This window comes from Camellia sinensis, chromosome 7 (assembly GCF_055761805.1).
Source record: "Camellia sinensis isolate YWXY chromosome 7, ASM5576180v1, whole genome shotgun sequence".
NCBI classification, from domain to species: Eukaryota; Viridiplantae; Streptophyta; class Magnoliopsida; order Ericales; family Theaceae; genus Camellia; species Camellia sinensis.
This window is the reverse complement of record NC_138967.1, coordinates 90,811,914-90,829,867: the sequence shown is the minus strand read 5'-3', so window position 1 is coordinate 90,829,867 and position 17,954 is coordinate 90,811,914. Positions and strand designations below refer to the sequence as shown.

Here is a 17,954-nt window from a genome sequence, read left to right as displayed (position 1 = left end):
GGGTGATATAAACTACACAGATTCAAATATTTTTTTACTACTGCATCCAATTTTCTTTTTTGATGATGATGTTACCAGGTAATATATCCGAAGCTTATCACAAAGTTGCTTAAATTTAAAATAAAAAATAAAAATTGTAGTAATTGATTGTAGACAACTAATGCGTTATTGCTCCTTTTCACGAAGATATATCAGAGATAATCTCAAGCCCCAAGGAGCTTTACACAACACTTAATATTTCTACGTTCTTCAGACTTTCGAGTGTATACATGAACATTGTCATTGTGTTGTCCTTCAATGCTAACATAGAGCATCAATGCGTTGGCAGTTGTTTCCATATGTTCTCCAAATTTATTGCAAATACCCTCATTTTACCACCAATTTCCTTACATCTAACTCTATTCAATAACATAAAGATAAAAATCTCCATCACTTATACAAACATTTTTTCAACATTAGCGTTACAATAAATGAAATCAAGTGAAAACGAAAGACAAAGTGGCTAGACATCCGGGTGACGGTTGTTAAAGCAAGGGACATGCTGTGTCCGAACCATGTCTATTTGTCCAGCAACCTCTAAATGATAATTCTGTGTGAGGCAAGAGGCGGCTCCTTGATGGTGTAATCCCCGTTGGTTTGCTTAACTACAAGGTCACAGTTGCATAAGAGAGTTACTCCCATGTGGAACTCAGCCATGAGTCGAATATGAGGGCCTCATACTCCACCTCATTGTTGGAGGATCCAAACTCTAATTTGTAAGACAAATGGACTTTGATGGCATTGAGGGAAATCAAGACCATTTTGTTGGAGATAAGATTATATTGTTAAAGATATTAGAATATATGGAAATCCCATGATTTGTGTTCTTTCTTTTATCTTTTATATCTCTATTATCTCTCCATATTCAACCTTAATGCCTTACTACAAAATTTAACTTGGTATCGAAGCACTCCATATTGTTTTGTTCTCAAGGTGTTTTTCCCTCTTCCTTGAGTGGACCACTAGTTTGCTAATGTGGTAAGAAAACACTACGATTTTTACTTATTTCAGGGCTACCACTGTGTTTAGTAGCATTATTTTTGTGATATGCCGAGTATACGGCCCATTTGTTTTCATTATTCTCATTCACCCTGGGTAACCCTATAGGGTTGGTGCTGCTAATGTGGTTAGCAGTTGTTTCTACTTTTTTTGTGTATTTTGGGCTACCGGTGTGTTCGATAGCATTCTTTGCAAGACACCACTTCTCCAACAATCTTTTTTGTTTTGTGATACGCCGTTCTTTCGGCCTTTCTATTTGTGGTGATTTGTTGTTTCTTTGGCCTTGTCGCTTTCTCTCTCTCGGTTAGTTTCTGTTGCCACCATCATGACTGATTTCATGCACATTTCTTTATTGCAAGATGTTAATTCCTTGCCTATGTTCTCTGCTGAAGTAGTCATTGAAGAGAGTTTCTACAATTGTTGTCATTTTTCGGCAACGTCATTGTAGTTGTTTATCATCCTAATTTTTTAGTTCAAGTTGGACACTTCACTTCAACCGTTCTGTGTTCCAACTTGAGGGGAAGTTTTGGAAATAAGATTATATTGTTAAAGATACCAAAAGATATGGAAGATATTAGAATATATGGAGATCCCATGATTGATGTTTATCATGATTTTTTGTATATTTGATTTCTTTCAATCCCTTAATTGAAAGGATTTGATTGTATCTCCCACTCTATATATAGGGCATATCATGTAAACAAGACTATTAAGTTGAGTAAATGAAAGATGTAGCCCATAGCACTTTGTGTGTGTGGATGTAGGCCAAGATTGGCCAAACCACATTAAACCTTTGTGTTCTTTCTTTTCTATTATCTCTCCATATTCAACCTTATTGTCTTGTTACAAAAGTTACTCATTTTGACTTAACCCACCTTGCGAAGTGGCAAGCCGTCAAAGCTAAGACTCCTTCTCCTTCTGTTCTTACTTTAGTGGCCTGGAATTCATCTCCCCGGAGTTTGGCTTGAGTTCCCCGTTGGGGTAAGTGACCTAGGAAATCAACTAGGGCTTGGCTCTTGATAGCCTTAGGCACATTGCAATTTGCAAGTGATATCATATTCCACCAAAGAGAGTTGCCACCGAGTGAGCTGCCAGAGAGAATAGTCAGTGATCCCAACTAAGGGAGTGAGTGCATATGGAGAGATAAGCAAGCCACAGGTTGGGCTAGGTTGCTGCCAAGTAAGAGTGACTGAGTAGTGACATGCTCAAGGTCAAGTGATGCTCCTAATCGCTCCTTGACACATCCTATGGGAATGAGGTATGAAAAAACCATGGTCCAGTGGAGGCTCATCCAAACAAGACGTGGTGCTATATTGAGCCATGGTGTTGTCAAGTAGGTTATGGCTGAGCGGGTAAGCTTAGCTGTGCAGCATGGTGTAGCAACCATGCATTGGTTATGCATACTTGACTCATTCACTTTGGTGTTTTGGCCTAATAGAGTGGCAGTCACACTAGTGAGCTGAACAGCCATACTTGGTGTATATGCCCCAGCTAGGCTAGACATACAACCCTGCTGGATATTTGTGTTATAATAAGATAGTGGCATGTATATAATATGATAGTGGTGTTGGTGGTAGATAGTGGCATGTATAGAATATGATAGTGGTGTTGGTGGTAGATAGTGGCATGTATAGAATATGATAGTGGTGTTGGTGGTAGATAGTGGCATGCATATAATATGATAGTGGTAGATAGTGGTAATATATAATATGTAAGTGGCATATAATGGGTTATAATGATGTTTGTAATATCTCCTATATAAGGAGTGTCATTTGGTCTTGTAAAATAAGAAGTTTTGAATATAACAGAAATATATTCCTTCTTCCTCATATTTTCGGAGTTCTTCTTCCTCCTCATATTTTCTAAGTTGGTATCAGAGCAACAAAAAACACAGCAGCCCTAAAACCGTCATAGCCATGTCGGAAGTCACGTCCGAAACCACTTCAACCCCTGCCGCTGCCATTCCGGTGAAAACGTCCAACTCTCACTCTGTCCAAATCACCACCATCCGCCTAAATGGTGATAATTTTCTCCGCTGGTCACAATCTGTCCGGATGTATATCCGTGGGCAAGGAAAGATCGGTTACATCACTGGTGACAAGAAGGCTCCTGCTGTTAATGATCCGCTGTTCGACAGTTGGGACGCTGAAAACTCCAAATGACACTCCTTATATAGGAGATATTACAAACATCATTATAACCCATTATATGCCACTTACATATTATATATTACCACTATCTACCACCAACACCACTATCATATTCTATACATGCCACTATCTACCACCAACACCACTATCATATTATATACATGCCACTATCTTATTATAACACAAATTTCCAGCACTCCCCCTCAAGTTGGTTTGAAGATATCTTCCATAGCCAGCTTGCTAGTCAGCTTATCAAATTGCTTCTTGTGTAGTCCCTTTGTTAGCACATCAGCTAATTGTTCACCTGTTGGAAGGTAGGTCATACAGATTATGCCAGCATTGATTTTCTCCTTGATGAAATGTTTATCCACTTCTATATGTTTTGTGCGATCATGTAGAACTGGATTATGAGCTATAGATATAGCTGCTTTGTTGTCACAATAAACCTTCATAGGTGTCGGGTGAGAAAGCTTTAATTCTTCAAGAATTCTTTTAATCCACATTACTTCACAGATTCCATGGGCAACAGCTCTGAACTCTGCTTCTGCACTACTTCTAGCTACCACAGTCTGTTTTTTACTCCGCCATGTAACTAGGTTCCCACCTACAAAGGAGCAGTATCCGGATGTTGATCTCCTGTCTGTAACACTTCCTGCCCAGTCTGCATCTGTGTATACTTCAACTTGAAGATGTCCATGTTTCTTGAACAGTAAGCCTCTCCCTGGAGTTCCTTTCAAATATCTTAAGATCTTATAAACGGCCTCAAAGTGCTCTGCCCCTGGTGAGTGCATGAACTGACTTACCATGCTGACTGCAAAGGCAATATCAGGCCGCGTATGAGACAAGTAAATCAATTTCCCGACAAGTCGCTGATATTGTTCCCTCTCTTTGACTTCTTCAGCCTTAGCAGCTTGTAACTTCAAGTTAGGCTCGATCGGAGTCTCCACCATCTTACAACCAAGCATACCTGTTTCTCCAAGGAGATCAAGAACATATTTTCTCTGATTAACGAATATACCTTCCTTGGATCTTGCAAATTCCATTCCGAGGAAATACTTGAGGGCTCCCAGATCCTTAATGTGAAATTTTTTTGCGAGTTTCTCTTTGAGGGCTGCTAACTCTGCTTCATCATTACCAGTTAAAATGATGTCATCAACATAAACAATCAAAATTGCAATTTTACTGTTTTTTGAATGTTTATAAAATATTGTGTGATCTGCTTGACTCTGCGAGAAGCCACAACTGATAACTGCCTTCCCAAAGCGTTCAAACCACGCTCTTGGTGATTGTTTGAGTCCGTATAATGACTTGTTCAATCTGCATACTCTGTCGCTTCCAAGTCTCTGCTCAAATCCCGGCGGTAGGCTCATGAACACCTCCTCTTCAAGATCACCATTGAGAAATGCATTTTTAATGTCAAGTTGATGTAGAGGCCAATCTGAATTTACTGCAAGAGATAACAGTACTCTGATGGAATTTATTTTAGCAACAGGAGCAAACGTCTCCTGATAGTCGATCCCATAAGTTTGAGTGAAGCCTTTAGCCACCAGTCTCGCCTTGTATCTCTCAACGCTTCCATCTGCGTTACATTTTATCGTAAACACCCATTTACACCCAACTGTTTTCTTGTCTTTGGGTAGATCAACTATCTCCCAAGTACCACTTTTCCTTAAAGCATTCATCTCCTCCATGACTGCTAATTTCCAATTCGGATCATCCAATGCTTCCTGTATATTCCTTGGAACAAACAAGTGTGAAATCCTAGATGTGAAAGCTCTATGGTTTTTAGACAGTCTTTGATAGGAGAGGTAATTTGCAATAGGATGTTTAATGCAGTTTCGGACACCTTTCCTAATTGCTATAGGAACATCAAGGTCAGAAATAGAAGGAATAGGATTACCTAAAATTTCGATGCCAGAACTCGGGTAGACATTCGGGTCATTAGGATGGACATTCGGGTCATTATTCCTCAGATGAAATCGCTTCCTAGTATAAACCTGAAGCTCAGGATTTAGATCATTTTGTAGTACTTCTCCCCCTAAACAAGAATCTTCTTGACTAGGCACCATAGAACTTGGTTCTCCTAAGTGATCATTATCAGACAGATGTGGTTTTTGTGTAGGATAAATGACATTGGGGAGCGGGATAGAAATATCCCAAAAACGGTCTTCTACTCCACTTGTCTCCCCCTGAAGAGAAGTGTTGGGGAAATAGGATTTTGTTTCAACAAATGACACATCCATACTCACATGAAATTTCTTGGTTTGAGGATCGAAACACTTATACCCCTTTTTGTTTGAGGAATAACCCAAAAAAACACATTTTATAGCACGGGGGTCAAGTTTTGAACGAAATTGGCTGGGAACATGAACATAGGCAGTACATCCAAAAACTTTGGCGGGTAAATCAGAAAACAACCTCGTGTCAGGAAAAAAAGTTTTGAGACAATCGAAAGGTGTTTTGTATGTTAACACCTTTGTAGGCATCCTGTTTATCAAATAAGAGGCTGTTAAAATTGCTTCACCCCATAAATATTTAGGAACATGCATGTAAAACATTATAGCACGTGCTACTTCAAGTAGATGCTTATTTTTTCGTTCTGCAATGCCATTTTGTTGAGGGGTATCCCGACATGTAGATTGATGAAAAATCCCATTTTTTTCCAAAAACTCACCCAACTGCTCATTGAAATATTCTGTTCCATTATCAGAATGTAAAATACCAATTTTGGTTTGAAATTGGTTTTCAATCATATTGTAAAAATTTGTGAATAAATTTTTCACGTCAGATTTTTTATTCATCAAATAAATCCAACATAAGCGGGTATGGTCATCAATAAATGTAACAAACCATCTTTTACCAGAAAGAGTAGTGATTTTAGAAGGGCCCCAAACATCACTATGAATTAAATAAAAAGGTTTGGAAGCCTGGTAAGGTTTTGGCAAATAAGTAGAGCGATGAAATTTTGCAAAAATGCAACTTTCACAATGAAAAGAAGAACAATCAATCCCTTTAAATAATTCTGGAAATAAATGTTTCAGATAAAGAAAACTAGGATGTCCTAGCCTATAGTGCCATAGCATTATTTTTTCTCGAACAGAGATTGAACTAGTACTATTAAAGCTCTGAGCTTTTTTATTACTAACAGGTACTTCATCAAAGTAGTAAAGACCTTCAAGCATCCTAGCACGCCCAATCATCATCCCCGAGTTCTGGTCCTGAAATTCACAATGGGATTCAAAAAATGTAACACGACAATTAGAATCCTTAGATAGTTTACTGACAGACAAAAGGTTACAGGCTAAGTTGGGGACGTGAAGAACAGCATTGAGATTAATTTTCTCAGTTAGTTTAATAAATCCTTTTCCTGCAATAGGTGAAAAACTACCATCGGCTATTCTGATTTTGTCATGACCAGAACAAGGGAAATAGGTACTAAATAAATGGGAAAAACTAGTCATGTGATCGGAGGCACCGGAATCTATGATCCACGGAGAGAAGTTTAGGCAAGAGAAGGCTTTAGGATTTCTACCTGTTTGTGCCAACAAAACACTAGGAGTACCGGATGAGGAGTTGGATTTTATCAGCTTTAAGAGTTGATCAATCTGCTCTTTGTTGAAGGGACCTGAATCGGCTTCATTAGCGGTAGGAAAGCCACGATTCTTCTCTCCTTGTTTGCTGCTTTTCCAGTTGACAGGTTTGCCATGGATCTTCCAACACGTTTCGCGTGTATGGCGAGGCTTGTTGCAAAAATCACACCAGACCCGTGGCTTATCATCAAACCTGCGCTGGTAATTTGCAGCCTTGTTGGCCGCAGCATCGCTAATTAAAGCAGAAATTTCAATTGATTCACCAGTACCTTTTTTCTTAAGCATGACGCTCCTTCGGCTCTCTTCCCTTCTGACTTCGGCAAATACTTCGCCAATGGATGGGAGAGGAGGTCTGCCAATAATTCTTCCTCGCACTTCATCGAACTCAATGTTGAGGCCGGCAAGAAACTTGTAAATACGGCTGTCTTCCACAGTTTTCTTGTGGTGGTTGCAGTCGTCAACCGATTTCCATTCGTATGTGTTGAAGATGTCAAGATCCTGCCACAACCTTTTCAACGAATTGAAATATTTGGTGACGGAATCATCTCCTTGACGAATCTCTCCCAACTTCAAAGTTAATTCGAAAACTTGAGATTGATTTCCTAGGTCAGAATACATCTGACAAACATTATCCCACAATTCTTGTGCAGTAGGATAGCACATGTAATTAGAGCTTATATCCTCCTCCATGGAATTGACCAACCATGTCATAACCATGGAGTTTTCAGCGTCCCAACTGTCGAACAGCGGATCATTAACAGCAGGAGCCTTCTTGTCACCAGTGATGTAACCGATCTTTCCTTGCCCACGGATATACATCCGGACAGATTGTGACCAGCGGAGAAAATTATCACCATTTAGGCGGATGGTGGTGATTTGGACAGAGTGAGAGTTGGACGTTTTCACCGGAATGGCAGCGGCAGGGGTTGAAGTGGTTTCGGACGTGACTTCCGACATGGCTATGACGGTTTTAGGGCTGCTGTGTTTTTTGTTGCTCTGATACCAACTTAGAAAATATGAGGAGGAAGAAGAACTCCGAAAATATGAGGAAGAAGGAATATATTTCTGTTATATTCAAAACTTCTTATTTTACAAGACCAAATGACACTCCTTATATAGGAGATATTACAAACATCATTATAACCCATTATATGCCACTTACATATTATATATTACCACTATCTACCACTATCATATTATATGCATGCCACTATCTACCACCAACACCACTATCATATTCTATATCTGATCAGGACATTGTGGTGCCTCAGGTGTCTACCACATGGAAACGATGGAGGTGATGACATAGGACCCGTGGGGCTCACCACGTATCAGTCGTGATATAGATACCCACACCCAGCAACAGTTATGCAAACATATCAATGAATTTTAATTTCATTACCACATTTAAGGACATAAGCATTAGATTTTCACCCAATCACATCAGAACCCAGCATTAAGCCAGCAAACATACAGTAATGCCTATTACTTACTCTTCTTTAAGCCTGCAGGCTTTGCCGCCAAAAGGGCATTCACAAATGCACCAATGTTTTCACGTAACGCCTCCTCCGAATAACTCACCTGCAGTTGATGATTAGTTCCATGGGCTTACAAGGGGGGTGGGGAGTAAAGCCCCATAAACACAAATCATGCATTCATGACTTGCGTTATATAACAGAAGAAATCAACTGTACCTTCCCAATCCCAACATGCACTACTGCAGCTTTGTCTTTCTTATTAAACTTCACAAGCCGTTTTGCTTCTCTCACTGCCTTAGCGACATCATCAGTCACAGTACCAGCCTATAAAATGTTTTGAATTAAATAACGATGAGAACATGCCCACTGAAATATCTCCAACTTTAGCTTCCCAAAAAAGGAAAGGGGGAAAAAATAAATTAATTAAAAAGAGCAGCAGCAAGAGCAACAATATTTCACACTCACTTTAGTACTAGGCATCCGACTTTTAAGGATGTTCCCCAGCTGCAAAATAGAAAGCATAACCTTTCATACCCAGATACTAACTTTTTTAATACCCGAGTTTGAATTCAAATAAAACAAACCTTTTGAAGACGTGGAACAAATTGATGAGTTGTAATACATATATCAAAATGAGCCTTAACATTGCCTGCACATGTTTGAGGAAATCTTAATGCTGAATCTCAAAAGTTCATTCCAGTTCCTATAAAACATCAATTAAATTGTAGTAACATTGTAAAAAATGACAGTGAGATCCAAATAGATGGAAATTCATTTTTGATCTGCATAAAGGACAATAACATCAGTGCCATACCGATAATGCACATTGTTGATTAATGAAGACAACCAACAAACATTTAGCAGTAAGCATAAGGAACATGCAAGCCCATTGATGGGATGAAAAAGAGGGAATGATAAAGAAACATGGGGGCTTAAGTTTTTGGATGCTATTAATAAACTGCTCAGCATTGGTTTTGGAGTTGTTTCAGGGATAGTGCATTAAGGCCACCACAAAGAAATGCACCACAGTAAAGATACTCAGTAAGCAGATTTTGGATAACTATGAAGCAAAGAAATAAGAATATCTTCATAATGTTAAAATCTTGATCATCAAGTTTGAAAACACGTCACTAACAAACCAAGTTTGGGAGGACAAAAGGAATGGTTGGACAATCACTTGCTCTTTTTATGGTATCTCGGTCATCTCTCAAGTAGCCACTTTATACATTGCTTTGCATGTAAACCTTGGGCAGGCTTCATTTGTCGTTTTAATTAAATTTCACCTAAGGAAATAAATATTTTCATAGCCCTAATCAATCACGATGATGTAGCACACAGATTTATCAATTACCATTCTTGATTTCCTCAACGAGTTCAACACCGCCAACAACATTAGCACCTGCAGCTCTGGCTTCATCTGCGGCAGATCCATCAGCAAAGACAGCAATCTTAGCAGCCTGAGATATAAAAATATCCGTCAGATAAATCCATGCAAACTAGACTGCAGTACTCCAAAATTCTGCCACCATCCACTATCTAAGTGAAGATTGTACCTTTCCAGTACCATGAGGCAAAGTCGCAATACCATCAAGCTTCTGCACTTCAATTCAGATGGAAGTTAACTAAATATCTTGAAAAAAAATGATTGAGATGCCAAACATATAATGCCTCAGAAAGCACCAGAGACAAACAAGAAAAGACGATGAATACTGTTCATGTCTTCTATTTAAGAACCCAAAATGGCATCCACTTTTCTTTTCAATCCCCCTCCCCCCCCCCCCAAAAAAAAAAAAAAAGGAGAAGACAATCTCTCAAGGAGGTGGAGAATATTAAACAGTGTGCAAACGATTCACCAAGATAGAACCTGTGCAGGAACAAGAAAGCCATTAAAAAGGAAAATATATCTACATATATTTACTGGGGCAAGATTAATGCAAAGTGGTACTGCATGAGCACAGGGGCGGGGGCAGTGTGAATTAACTTCTACATTCTATAGCGGGGCTAAGGAACTTTGGACAATAGTGTTGTTTTGAAACTAGTTACCAATTCTTTTCTCCTTCTTTTTTTTGGGTACAAAGAAGGGGGTCGAGGTCCAAACCTAAACCATGATGCTTCCAGAGATTCCCCATCCAACACCACTTTTGATGACTGGATTAGCGCCTGAACTTCCCTATCAGCATAAACTGCATCTCTAGCAAGCTTATCCACACACCCATTGTGACACCCCAAAGAATGCCACGTACCATATCCTTGAATGTCTTAAGTCAAGTCAATTATCTCACTATACAGAATATTTGAAGTAAAGTATAGAAGTGAGTAGTTGAAAAGACTTGAGGAAGAGTGCCTAAGAAGAAGGGATTTAAGGATACTTGTGATTGATGAAAAACCTAAGACAATTTAGAAATAGAACCTTGGTGTGGGAATTGGTAAGTAACATGGAGTTAAGGGATGGATTTTGATATGGATGTTGAATGCTTAGATCACCTAAGAATCCTTAATTGAGGAGCTTAAAGATCTTAGACTAATATGCTTGTTATTTTAATGCTATATTATTTTGCTAATCAGGATTAGTGAGCCTTATTCAAGATTAATTACAGCAATGCTACGCACACAGAGACCAAACACAAAAACCAAACACAGAAATTGTTCCACCGGACGACCGCCCGAATGACCCGAAGACACCATGACAACCGCGTCAACACCATGACAGTCGCGGTCAACAAGCTCTGGCCAGTCATCCGGGCAAACAACCGGATGCATAGTTTCTGTGTTTGGATCTGTATTTGGTCATCTGTGCGCTTAAACTTTTTGGATTAATTAAGTTAAGCAAGATTAAATTTAACTTTGATTAATTAGAGACTAACCTTGATTATAACTAAAATCGATTAATTAAATTAATGATAGAGATTAAGGAATTAATGAAGCAAGCACATAAGTGATGTATAAATACACCACCCTTTTTGTCCCATGCCTTACTTGTCTTCCAACCCTTTTGTCTCACCTTGCTAGATAAAACCAAAACAAGAGAAAAATCTGTAGAAGCAAGAATAAGAGAAGGAAGGAGAAGATTAGAGAAGAGTTGAGCGGATTTGTGTTCTAGGAAGAGAAGAAGAAAAGAGAAAGGAACGAGAAAAGAAGATGAGTCAAAGAGGTTCAAAGCCTTCAACCAAGAAATTAAGAGAAATTCATCAAAGGGTAAAAAATCTAGTCCTCTACCTCAAGTTATTGTTGTAACCTAGCAAGAAAATCATTTAGACTAAGTTTTGAAGAGATTGAAATGAAAGAAATAGAGAACTTGGAAAAGAAAAGGGTTTGAAGAATTGGTTAGAAAAACTAAGATTGCATTTGGTAGAGTTTTAGAATTATAATTTGAGGATAGAGTTGTATTTTGAGTTTGTGAGTTTTGAAATTATGATTTGAATGTGGAAAATTTGCTAGGTTATGAGTTTTGAAAAAAGTTTTGAATTGAGTTTGGAATAATTGATGTGACATATGATATTTCATTCAAAAAAATTACAACTCATAACCAAACACACAACCTACAATTCTATTCAAAGCTCATAAAAAAATTTTAAAAATTTGGAAAATATTTTTTATTTAATATATAAAAAATATCATGTGCCAATTGCCATAAAAAATAAAATAAAATAAAATGCATTGTTCTGGTCAACCGGCCGGACGTCCAGGAGGACGACCGGGTAGGCCAAATTTCAAAATTCAAATCCTGCCTGAAACGAGTTTTCAAAAGTGGTGCGGAATTAATTTTTGAAAGTTGTAACCAAACATCATACTCAAATATGGGTGTGGAGTCATGATTTGAACTCCACACCAAACACAACCTAAGTTTTGATTAGCCTTAACTTAGAATCCATCTCACGTTGATGTTTACCTATGAAACACACATCACCTATTCATGATTTGAAGTCTTGAACATTGTTTTTGAAGGATAGAAATGAAAAAAAAAATGAGGAAGGATAGAACAAAATGGAAAAGAACTAGGTAGTCATAAATCTTATTGTTTGATCTTGTTTTTGATGTTCTTGATTTAAAAGAAGCTTTGTTGTCATACTTTCTTATGATTTTTAAGAATTTTTGCAAGCTTAAATTCATACTATAGAACCTTGAAAAGAAACGGACAAAGATAAGAAAAAAGTGAGATTTTCGAACTCAACTTCCTGCACATGCGGCACCCATACCCGCACGTCCGGCCAACCCTCTCAGAAAGTTATTTTTCTACTGCAAAAACCACACATGCAGCACTGATCCCCGCACTTGTGGCACCTCTGTTTCAGCCCAACTTCAAATGGGCATATCTCTCTCATCCAGACTAGGTTTTAAACGATTCTTGAGTCTAAATTCAAGCCCCGGAAGTCTAGTTTCCAATGGTGGTGGTCTCACATCCAAATTTCATGTATACAAAGAGATAAGTTTAAATTAGTAAAGGCTGCTCACTTTCTTCTTTACCATTTCATGCTAATTCCTCTCCTAAATTAGTTCTCTTTCATTTCTTCCTATTTCCTTAAACCTTAAACATCTAAACATGATCTTTTTCAATGCAAAGCGTATGGAATTGTTGTGGAATACTTTGGGTCCTTCAACGTATGTCTTTGGCACATATCAATATTCATGAAACCTTGATTACCTAGGATGCTTCTAGGCATGCATTTGACACTTGTTGATACTTGATTTAGACTTGAAATAAGTTTAGAAAGACCTTGAACAATCTAAGGAAATAACTAAGAAGTCTTAAGATAAGTTTAGGCACTTGAATTGAAGTAGGAGCTTGTAAGTTGAATTGTGTTCAATGCATTGTTCATGTTTTTTGTAGGTCAAGCATTTGGAGGAAGAAAACACCCTTAGTTCAAGAGCCATTTGTGAGTAATAGCAAAGTTATGTTTGTTAAGCTATGATTTGAAATGCAAAACCTATGCTATGTTTATGAAATGTATGCTAACGTTTTATCATGAATGAACATCATATACTCTTGTATCATGTATTAAAATGACATTCTTGGATCATATCCCAAAATTGGGGGATTATAACAATCAAGTCTTGATGGCTGAGCTCACTTTGCCACCTTCAGGTGGGACATTTAGCTGGTATCCGGGCCAGTTAGACACCTTGTAATCCTTGATATGTTCATCATTATGTAAATGTTTGCAAAAGCCAAGTTATGCAATGTCTTGCTCAAGTTAAAGCTATGTTTTGATGTCATATTTAAAAGCTTGTCAGTGTTCATTCATTTACCACTTTCCTATATTACTATTCACTAGGTAATAGCTCACCCCTCTCTTATATACTATGTTACATGGACTCTTCAATATAAATCAAATACCCGTGTCGGACACCCGACACTCGGACAAGGGTATGGGATATGTGTCGGATACTTTTCAACGGATACTTCTTATATAATTGTATATAACACTATTATTATATGTACATATTGTTGTATAATTGCTATAAATGTCATTTTGACACTATAAGTTAAATATAATACCATTTTATCTCACATATTAGATTAAAAATATAAAAATATGCCATTTTTTTGCCTAGTCCGTGTATCCTTAAATTTATGATTTGATGAGTCCGACCTCTAGATACATACCCACACCCGACACCCGTACCCGAGCCCATGTAACATAGCTTATATATATATATATATATATATATGTAGGTGATGAAGAGCTCGATTATGAAAAGAACTTTAATTAGAAGCTAGCCTTGTATGCTTGTGCTAGATTTGTAAAGCTTTGACATAAGTGTTGTATTTTACTTTGTTGTTTATATCATGTAATAATGTAATATAATTATATAACCATCCAAGAGGAATGTATTCTTTCATTTCATATAGTTATGCACTGCTCTGAATCCATGATTCAAATGGACTCAATATAAGCAAATAATGACTTCCGCACTTGAAAATAGAAAATTTGTCCCAATTATCCTAAGAGTCTAACTTGTTTTGAAAGTTAGGCCTTCGGTAGTCCGCAACTACTAGCAGATCACTGCATATCCTGTTTGGGCCGGGATGGAGTCGTGACACCCATACCCTTCATGAGAGGCCATTGGTTACTGGATCAACGAGATAGCATCCTGCAAATCAGTTTCAACAACTACGAAGCAATTCCTTTCCTTTCCTGACACTAAGCATAAATAGGACACAGAGATATTACAGTCCCGTATATTCTGAGCATCCATCAAGTATTTATTCCTCAATACTCAAGCGCATAGGGCCTCATTATCCTGAGTAAGCCGCCAGCCCAACTTCATCAAGAGAGCAATATTCAACTTGTCCATTTGCCGAATCCCTAAACCCCCATACTCCTTATGAGCTATCAATAGAAACGCATATAACCTTATGGATCTTTGTTATTTGCATTAAATAGGCTAGGATAGTGGATGTAACTGGCTATACTAAAGTGGCTCTTCAAGCCGGGACACTTTCCAACCAGACAGTCTAGCCCTCACTCTATCCAAGACATATTGATGCCACCTTTGTGACTCGAGAGTGGAGTAGAGGTATTCCCAAGTACTTCCCCAGCTTGCTCGTGGTGCCTATGGATCCTTAGGCTTAACATCTGTTTTTTATTCGAGGAACATTAGGTGATACATACCTATGACATTTCTCGAGGATGATTTGCTGCCCAACAACTCCACAAAACCACTCCATAGTTTCAGCCATAAACTCAGCTTGAGTCTTTGATGCCTCTCCAAATCAAACAAGTCATCAGCAAAGATGACAAGCAAAATTGATGGGCCTCCCTTGGTCAAACTGATGATGGGCATACAACTCCTATCTCTAACTTTAGCCTCAATGGTGCCCAACACCTCCATTCAGAACACAAAAATGTATGGGGATAACTGATCCCACTGCCACAGACTCCGATCCGAGCTCCCCATTCCAAATCAATGGCATTTCTGTTGACATTACGGAGTCCTAAGTAGCATAGACATAGACGCGCGACATGACAACAGATGATTTTCAAAAAATGCAAGACACAAAGCATAGAATACGTTAAGAAATTATATTTTTTATAAATTTATTATATGTCAAATATATGATTAGTGTATTCAAATGTAACCAAAAAAAAAAAAAAACAGGAGTTAAAATTAAAGTCATATTCCATAATTTAAATATCAAGATATCATTCACTAACAATTGCATTATAAAGATTGCAAAACAATTGCAGAACATTGAAATACACATGCTATGTCGCACAGATATACACACAACATGACACAAGTACAACATGGGCACATCAATATGGTGATTTTCAAAAAATGCTGGACACAATAAGCTTGGGAAATTTATATTTGTATAAATTTATTATATGTCAAACATATGTACAGTTTATTCAAACATAATGAAAAAAAGGTCACTTAACACCAATTAAAATTACAAGTCATAAATTCCATAACTTGAACATCAAGATGTTATTCATGTGACCACTGCATTCTAAAGAATACAAAACAATTGTAGAAAATTTAAATACACATGGTATATTTATAATATATTCATCTTATAAATATACCAAAACATAGTAAAAAGTTGCATATTGAAGAATGGAGAACATTGTTACTATAGGTCATGTTCAAATAATTCAAGGAGTGCCACCGAAGTATCTGAGAAGTGTCTGTAAAGTGTCCAATATTATAAATTTATAATTTAAATTAAGACACATTGAAGAAGTGTTCAACACTACTTTAGAAGTGTCTGCAAAGTGTCAGTGTCAAACACAACATACCTCCTCCATAAAAGGGTGCACTCTTCTTAGTTCACTGGATGAATTCATCTTATAAATGTTTCAAAACATATTTATAGTACAAAAGTTGCATTAAGTGTCTAATATTACAAACTTATATTTCTAATTAAGATATATTGAGGACATGCTTTAAGAAGTGTCCGCAGAGCGTCATGTCCGACACGACATGCCTCAACCAAGAAGTGTGTAGGCATATGGGTCCATCTCCATTATGTGGCATTGACATGTTGTCACAACAAGTATGTTTGAGATCTCCATGGATCTCATTATCTCTCTAAGATCTCAACTCTTGATCCATATGAAGGATCCTACCTCCAAATCTAGATGCAAGATCCACCCCTATGAAGGATCCCGTCCCCAATCCACATGTAGGATCTCACATTGTCACAAGCTACAAAGTGCAAACACGAATACAGATGCAGACACGGGCACAGTACACAGCGATTTCAAAAAAGATAGGGACACGGACACGTCGGGGATAAAGTAATAAAATATGTTTTCATATATTTTTATTTGCTATCTAGATTAATATTACATCCACAAACAATCAATATTAACAAAACTAACTCTAATTCTATATATATATATATTTATTTTTTAAAAAGGCATTTTTATATTAACACTTACAGTTTATATCTTTTTTATGAGTGATCTATTAAGTGTTTAAATTTAAGGAAAAATTAATAAATATTTAACATTTAACATTCAACATTCAGCAAAAGTACTAAATAAAATGGGAAAAAATATAACTTGGCATATCCCTAGTGTGTCCCCGAAATGTCCCCAGTGTGTCCCCTGAAAACAAATTAATTAAATAATGGGACACGCCATGTGGTGTGTCCTATACGTGTCTCTGCCGTGTCCACATGTCCTCAAAGTGTCCGTGTGTCTGACACGGATACAACACTTATTTTGAAGTGTCGGTACTTCATAGGTCACAAGTGCGCTTAAGATCTTTATGGATCTCACTATCTCCAGGATCCACAAGTAGGATCCAATTGTTGATGCACATGCAAGATCTCAATTCCAAATCCATATAAAGAAACCTCCAAATCCATATGCAGGATCCATCTCCCAGTCCACATGTAGAATCTCGTCCCCCAATCCACATTCAAGATCTCATTAGGATCTTACCGCTATCGAGGTCTAACTCCACCACCCGTCTCCAAAAGAGATCGGTCACGAGAGATTTGTCTCATCACATGTGATCCGAGAATCTCCAACTTATACTACAGAATCACCTAGGCCGGAAGCAAGGCCTAGGATCTCCACTCAGGATCATTGGACGACTTATGGCTTAGGGGATAGAGTTGAGGAGTCATCAAGGTCCCCGATCAGGGATACTTGACCAGTCTTAGATGAGAGAGGTTTCGCCACAACTTGCAACCTGTAACTATGACGTGTACATCTTGTGCCATGGCATATGATATTGTCATATAAACGATAATGTCACAAGGACACGAGATCCGTTGGTCCCTTGATATTGTTAGGATCCATTGAATTCTCTTGATATTGTCGAGAGATCCCTCGCTATATAAGGAAGTCTTCCCAAAGCAATCATCAAACCAACAATACACTTCATACAATTCTCTCTCTGGTATAGAAGACCTCCACTGTGGACCTCTCTCTTCTAAGATTGCCTTAGCGATCCACTTCCGATGACCCCGAGTCATCTAAGTGCCTTCCATTTTCCCAAATCAACTCGTCTGGCCACACTAGACACAATCATCCACAAATTGTTTGTTCTTCTTCGACACAGTGCATCACTAGAGAATCCCAAGAAGTATGAAATCTGTATCTAATGACTATTTTTTAGGAAATTCCAATCCACTCAATCATAGGCTTCAAATCAAGACAATCTTAATTGTCATACCACCCTTTTTCCCTTTCATTTTCTTCATGGTATGCAACAATTCTTGAACGATAACATTACTA

The 17,954-nt window shown here is 37.8% G+C and overlaps 1 protein-coding gene across 5 annotated transcripts in view; it reads right to left on the bottom strand.

Annotated features, from left to right (window-relative positions):
• LOC114293002 (Ribosomal protein L1p/L10e family) overlaps positions 1-17,954 on the bottom strand; it is a 61,547-nt gene that overhangs the window by 25,636 nt on the left and 17,957 nt on the right. For all 5 annotated transcript variants that reach the window (XR_003639916.2, XR_003639914.2, XR_014335617.1 and 2 more), the window contains exons 3-8: positions 9,810-9,851; positions 9,608-9,713; positions 8,841-8,905; positions 8,722-8,760; positions 8,473-8,580; positions 8,272-8,359 (exon numbers count right to left, since the gene is read on the bottom strand). Coding sequence is in view for 2 of the 5 variants with exons in the window: in XM_082878655.1 (XP_082734781.1) it covers positions 8,272-8,359; positions 8,473-8,580; positions 8,722-8,760; positions 8,841-8,905; positions 9,608-9,713; positions 9,810-9,851 (448 nt within the window). In the remaining 3 variants the exon portion in view is untranslated. The remainder of the gene's footprint in view (positions 1-8,271; positions 8,360-8,472; positions 8,581-8,721; positions 8,761-8,840; positions 8,906-9,607; positions 9,714-9,809; positions 9,852-17,954) is intronic.